The sequence below is a fragment of the Tetrao urogallus genome (genome assembly GCF_951394365.1).
Source record: "Tetrao urogallus genome assembly, chromosome: 4".
Taxonomy (NCBI): Eukaryota; Metazoa; Chordata; class Aves; order Galliformes; family Phasianidae; genus Tetrao; species Tetrao urogallus.
In genome coordinates this window covers 41,303,619-41,310,653 of record NC_136817.1, presented here as the reverse complement: position 1 = coordinate 41,310,653, position 7,035 = coordinate 41,303,619, and the positions used below count along the sequence as shown (strand labels likewise).

At 41.1% G+C, this 7,035-nt stretch overlaps 1 protein-coding gene across 1 annotated transcript in view; it reads left to right on the top strand.

Annotated features, from left to right (window-relative positions):
• Positions 1–1,504: 1,504 nt before the first annotated feature.
• The window catches only part of SORBS2 (sorbin and SH3 domain containing 2), a gene marked incomplete at both ends in the record, with an annotated part of 47,458 nt that continues 41,927 nt past the window's right edge, over positions 1,505–7,035 (top strand). Inside the window, 2 exons of the mRNA XM_079534453.1 lie at positions 1,505–1,528; positions 5,144–5,210. Of these exons, the coding sequence (XP_079390579.1) occupies positions 1,505–1,528; positions 5,144–5,210 (91 nt within the window). The remainder of the gene's footprint in view (positions 1,529–5,143; positions 5,211–7,035) is intronic.

Here is a 7,035-nt window from a genome sequence, read left to right as displayed (position 1 = left end):
TGAAAATTACACACAGAAATTTGCTTTGTTTTTTTTTTGTTTTTTTTTTTTTTTTAATCTTTGTTTCTAAACACATATTACATAGATTGTTCTGGAGATCTGTTTGAAATCTGATGCTGTGCTGACAGAATGGTAATTTTCTATATATGTATTATTATATATTCTGCTAAATTTTGTGAAGGGGAAGTTTGAAATTCTGTCATTATTTCAAAGGATGGATAGGTAAGATGCAATTTTGTTTTACAGCAACAAGGTTTTACTCCTATTATTTCTCAGTATATTTTGCTAGGTTTGTGGGTTGTTTTTTTTTTGTTTTGTTTTTTGTTTTTTTTTTCCCAAGCAAGTTGCAGCAAAAAAAGTGACTGCAATCTAATCTACCAAAATCTGAGCTAGATAGCCATAAATAAGATTATGGTTCAGCCCCAGCACTTATGAAGTGTTACATATGAATATGTTTCTCAAAATTATTATCCATCTTTGCAAACCACAGTGAAATTGGGCAGCATGTTACAATTGCCCAGAGTGATTATTGTGTTGTTATACATTATCCTCTCATGTTATCTTTACAGAGTCCACAGAGACATACTCGCAACATGTTGGCAGCAGCACCACCACCAGTACAATACCAATCTGTAAATCCTTAGAGGAAGAAAAAAAAATTACAGTCATTAAAGCTCCACATTATGCAGGGATTGGCCCAGTGGATGAATCTGGAATCCCTACAGCAATTAGAACGGTAGGAAATTCTGGGGAATCTGCGTATGAACTCATACAATGAATTGATTGTTGGTAATGGGTTTTTCACATTCTTCTACTCTTATATAATGTGGAATACTGTGTGCGCAATCAGGCAGCTCATGAATATAATATTGTGCGTTGACAGAAAAAGAGAATGCTGATGGGAACGTAATTGGGCAACTTGATGTTTCTGGTTTAATTAGAACTAATCAAAATTTTGTCTCTCTTCTCTTGTATTCCCTTCTGGAGATGTGAAATAATTGTGTTTGCTTTGTTATTAGTAAAATAAAGTGTATACATACTGTATTTATGCATGTGTACAGGTATACATGTGTATCTGTGTATGTACATATAAATCTCACACTCCTGCATTCTGAGGAGCAGTGGTTTTTACTTGATCAGTATAATGTAGTTTCATTCAGTCAGTAATCTAAGAAAGTTGTATTTTTGCACACATGCAAAACATGATCTCTGTGCCTCTGGATGACATGTAGGCGAATAGAGTAGAAACTCCTTCATTGAGACTAGCCCAGTTCCTATCATCTGCCACTAGTCCCTGGCTAGAGTGGCCCAGGATGTCAGACTGAGAAGGTTTGTTTTCTCTCTGCTGAAGCATTCTTTCCATTCTGCTGTCAGGGCAGCCTCTTCTGGCTGGTCCAGAGAGCACAGTGGCAGCTGTGCTGGGTCTGTAGAGGAAGTGCTTACTGGCCTTCCCTGCTGGAAGCAGTGCTGTGCTAGACGGAGAGAAAGAAGAGTGGGAGCCAGGATGAAGGCAGCAGAGCCCTTGCAGGTGAAGTCTTTGTGAGGTGCAAGGATGTAGCAGCCATTGGATGTATCCTCTCTGCCAGTGCTGACTTATGGGGCTGTGTTGTAATCGCCAGGAATTGCTTCAGTGGATTGAAAAATTAGGGGGAAGAGCAGAAACTGATGGAAAAAAGCAATAGGAGAAATTCAGAATGAGTGGTAAGATGGGGACAATTTTGTTAAGAATGGGGGGAAACTGGCATTTCTTTATTTTTGACATAGAAAGGAATACAATCAAGGTTTAAAAAATGAATCAATTTCTTTGCATTAATGTTCTAGGTTCCTACCCCTTCTTTAACTGAGAATGTCCCTTTGTTGTGCATGGGAGAAAGTTATTATTTTTGTCCTTTTTTTTAAATAGCAGATCGGTCTAATAGCGTGAATATTAGTTATATAAGGGTATAACAGAAATCCCCCTCAAGTATGCTTAGCAGAGCTGGCAATCTGCCATCCTATATTTAACTTTCAGATTGGTCTGCTTCTCTGAGATACTCTCCTGAAAATATAATGTGATTTGAATTATGGCATTTCTCAACTGGATTTGCTCTTCATTTTTGATTGTTTCAATTTAAAAATGTCTTGCGTCTTTTTAAGCTTTGAATTGTAGAGCTGATTCTGATGATGAGACGTGAGTTAAAAGATTATGCCAGCTTGTGTGAGTGCGTCTGCCTCGTATGCCACTTTGCCTCCTTACTTTGCTTCTTTAAGACCCAGCTGGAAGTGAGGCAGTTTTCAGTTTTCAGCATATTGATTTGAGATTACATTTTAAATGTATACAGATATATTTGAACCTAGTGTACTCCAGTCATGTGAGAACAAAGGCAATAGAGTTGTCAGCAAAAGACTCAAATATGCTGCACTTTGACATGTCACAGAAGTGCAGCACTGTGCAGAAATATGCAAAAGTGCTCTAACTGCACTTCCCAGGAGCAGAAGGTAGTGTGTAGCACCTGTTTTCTCTCCAATGTCAGTAGTCAATCCAAACAGGAATCTTCTCTCAGAAGGTTCAGACTTACACCATCAGAAGGAAAAAAAGGTTTCAAATTCATTGAGCTTATGGTTGCACCCAGTGTTTACAAGTTTCTCATTTTTCCATCTGTATGAAAACAGCCATATTCTATGTAAAAAGCAGTAAATGGAGTTTCAGAGGTGATAGATAACATATGTATTGTATTCCCAAATACTGTGCTACTGTTAGAAGCAAAAAGGAAGCTTGTAAATAAGAATCTTGGAGTGCCTGTATTCCAGATTTCATTGTGCTGGTTTCCTGCAAGTCTGTATTTCCTCTTGGAAGATGGTTAGTGACAGCTGCTTAGCCAAGGAAAGCAGAGATGTTCTCTTCACTTTATATTCCTGCAAACCTTTTGTCCAAAGGTTCTGAAAAGGGGAGGGTTGCTGTACAGCTCTCCTATCCCATGGTAGGATGTTACCTCTGCACTACTGTAGCTCCTGTCAGCTCCAGCAAGTGCAAAAAACCTGAAGCCTGAAAACTCAGCTTGTTGAGTTCTACCTCTGTGCCAAGCCCTGCCCCAAAGGTGATGACATTCCAAGGCATTAAAAATGAAGTCTTTGGAAAAGAGGGCAAAAAAGTTTTCAGTCGAATGGCAGCACTAGACTTTACCACTGACAGGATCTAGGAAAGGGGAAGAAAAGGGGGGAAAAAATCTTGGAAAGCAATATGACTGCACTGTTATAGACTACCCAAAAATAATTGCTTCATTTCTTCCAAAATTAATCCGTATGCTGAGAAGACCTCTATTGAATAGAATGAAAAAAATGAAGTCCAATCATATATTTTGTCTGTACTTACTGATGTAGCATGTCAGCTAGGAAAAAGAAGTGCCCCACTCAGAAGGTCCACTGAAAGTCCTAAGTGCCTCCTTTAATCATATACTTCCTGATGGATTATTTGAATACTGAAGTGATTATGGAGTGTTCTGGGTACCAATTGCAGACACCTCTTAGGTCCTCCTCATTTCACAATCAGCTATTTGGCTGATTGTTCACTCACATGTGGTGATAACATGTTCCCAACCTTTAATTGCAACAACTGTATGCATCTGAGTGACTCGGTGGCTATGAATACTGCTAATTCCTCAAACAAGGGTTGGCATGGGCGATTAGAGAATATAAAGTGAGATTGTGTAATTTAAAACTAATTTATTCAATTCCTCAACTAGTCCTATCTGGCATAAGCATAAACAACATAAAGCCAAATCATTGGCTGATGCTGTGAACCTCAGAGTCTGGGATGGGGTGGGGATGATGGGATTGAAAAGATCAAACATACAAAAAGGTATTGGAAGAGCTGCTTCTGTGCTTACATGTCAGCTTCTCCATACCTACTCTCTGTGTGGAACCTCCTGTAAATGTGTGGAGCACCTGACAGATTAGGAAGGCCTGGCAAAGAGATATCAGTTCATCTTTGTCTCTTGACAAACAGCAGGGTCACAATAGTAGTGCTTTTGCATTGTTTCCTATCTATTCCCCTGCCACTGATTCAAGCTCTTTTGAAAACCCTTCTTGGCCCAATACACAGAAGCAGCTGTGGCAGCATGGATCACTGCAGAACTGTACTGATGAGGAGTATCATCTAGTAGCAATTTCATGAGAACTGATGTTCATTCTTCAAACAAGTGATTGTTTTCTGCATAGTTCACCAAAGTTAACTGTTTGATTATGTACAGTAACTTTATAAAGCATTTAAGGCAAAAGTGTGATTCATTACATTCTTTAAACATTTTGCTTTTCTGATTGCTATGGAGCATGTAAAGATTCACGATCAAAGAGAATAATACTAAAAAAGTGTTTGCCTTTTTTGTTACTTCCTTTTCTGAAATGGTGTCTCAAAGCAAGTTAAGACAAAAATAGGAAATACAAAAGAGTAAGGGATAAAATAAGTAGAAACAAGCGAAAGTTAGCATCAGGAGAGACTAGAAAATATGAGACTGTAGTTTTCTGTAAAAATACAAGTGCAATTTAATGAGTGATATTAAAAGGTACACTGTGTTCACTTCTTTATCACTTCTTGAAATAGAAGAATAAGTTGCCTGGAAAGGGAAATTAAAAACTTCATAATTGCTGTTTGTTTACCAAACATAATTTTTGCCTTAATTCTTTTCTCAGTTGTATTCCAAAGTAGATATGCACTATTTAATAAATATGTTTTGAAGATAATGTATGTTGAAAATAGCTAGGAGTTCAAAAGAAGCCCTTCTTACAAACTGGTAATTGGCAAGTTGTTTGTATTTCCTGTGTAGTACCCAGCATTCATCTTTGCCAAATATAGGGCTCTAAGAAGATAACTCTTGATCTGGCATCACTTCCAGTGTTCCTAAGCATTGTATTCTCCAAGCTTGAAGTCCCAAACTGAGTCAATATTAAATGCCTTCCAGAATTTGTTACAGGGATTCCTAGATGAGATGGAAAAATGCACCACTTGAAGAAGATGAAAATGATTATACTGAATAGGGGACAAAGAAGGATAAATCTAAACCTATGTCCAGAATAACATTAAATGTCTTATCTGTTCACATAGATATTTTTATTTCTTTATTATTTTTAATTCCTTGCTAATTGTTTAAAACTATATTTTATTTAGACAGTTGACAGGCCAAAGGATTGGTACAAGACAATGTTCAAGCAAATCCATATGGTACATAAGCCTGGTAAGTATGCTGTTGTCTTAGCTGTGTACTTGTCAGTGGTATTAAAAAGCACTCTTTTCTGCATTTTGATTAGCTGCCATATGAAAATGCAAATGTTCATCAAGTGTGAGACAATGAATCAAATTAAAAGGCTGAACTGGATGGTAGATTCTGATGCGGAGAGACAGCTAGAGGCTGTCTACTTATATTGGGTTTATTTTGTTTTACTAAAAAAAAAAAAATAAAAAAAATTAAAGTGAGCAAAGTAAGCATGGAACAATGTGATTCTGTGTCATTATGGAACTCAGTGAAGCAATCCTCATCTCTGGTGTGAGGGATGAGAAGGGATGAGAAATTGGCCACTGGAAGTCCCTTGTCCCTGAGCCCTGCATCCCCAAACCTCTATGTGGGGACCAAGGAGGTAAATCCCTCCCCACTGTAAGGGCAGAGCAAGTCCGACAGTGCCTCCTTAGACTGAATGAATATAAGTCTATGGGGCCGGATGGCGTGCATCCCAGGGTCCTGAAGGAGCTGGCTGAGGTGGTTGCCGAGCCGCTCTCCATCATATTTGAGAAGTCGTGGCTGTCAGGTGAGGTCCCGGACGACTGGAGGAAGGGTCACGTCACTCCCATATACAAGAAGGGGAGCAGGGAGGACCCGGGGAACTACAGGCCGGTGAGTCTCACCTCCGTGCCTGGGAAAATCATGGAACAGATCCTCCTGGACAACATGCTCGATCACATAAAGAATGAGCATGTGATCCGAGACAGCCAGCACGGCTTCACCAAAGGAAGGTCATGCCTAACTAATCTTGTGGCCTTCTATGATGGAGTGACGGCATTGGTGGACGAAGGGAAGGCGACCGATGTCATTTTCCTGGACCTGAGCAAGGCCTTTGACATGGTCCCCCACCACATCCTCATCTCCAAATTGGAGGGAAGTGGATTTGATGGGTGGACGACCCGATGGATAAGCAATTGGTTGAAAGGCCGCAGACAGAGGGTGATGGTCAATGGCTCTATGTCCAGGTGGAGGCCGGTAACAAGTGGTGTCCCCCAAGGGTCTGTCTTGGGACCGGTGCTCTTTAACATCTTTATCAATGACATCGATGAGGGAATTGAGTGCACCCTCAGCAAGTTTGCTGACGACACCAAGCTGAGTGGTGCGGTTGATACGGTGGAAGGAAGGGATGCCATTCAGAGGGACCTCGACAGGCTGGAAAGCTGGGCTCGGGTGAACCTAATGAGGTTCAACACGGCAAAGTGCAAGGTTTTGCATTTGGGCCGGAAGAACCCCAGGCACCCGTACAAGCTGGGAGGAGTGGTCCTTGAGAGCAGCTCGGCAGAGAAGGACCTGGGGGTCCTGATGGACGAGAGACTCAACATGAGCCAGCAGTGCGCTCTGGCAGCTCGAAAGGCAAATGGGATCCTGGGCTCCATCAGGAGAGGGGTGGTCAGCAGGAACAGGGAAGTGATTGTCCCTCTCTACTCGGCTCTTGTGAGGCCCCATCTGGAGTACTGTGTCCAGGTGTGGAGCCCTCAGTACAAGAAAGACATGGAGATTTTGGAAAGGGTCCAGAGGAGGGCGACTAAGATGATCAGGGGGCTAGAGCACCTCCCCTATGAGGACAGGCTGAGGGAGTTGGGCTTGTTCAGCCTGGAGAAGAGAAGGCTGCGGGGCGACCTCATTGCAGCCTATCAATACCTGAAGGGAACCTACACCCAGGAGGGGAGTAAACTCTTCATAAGGGCTGACAATAGCAGGACTAGGGGAAATGGATCCAAGTTGAAGGAGGGAAGATTTAGGTTGGATGTTAGGGGGAAGTTCTTTACGAGGAGAGTGGTTA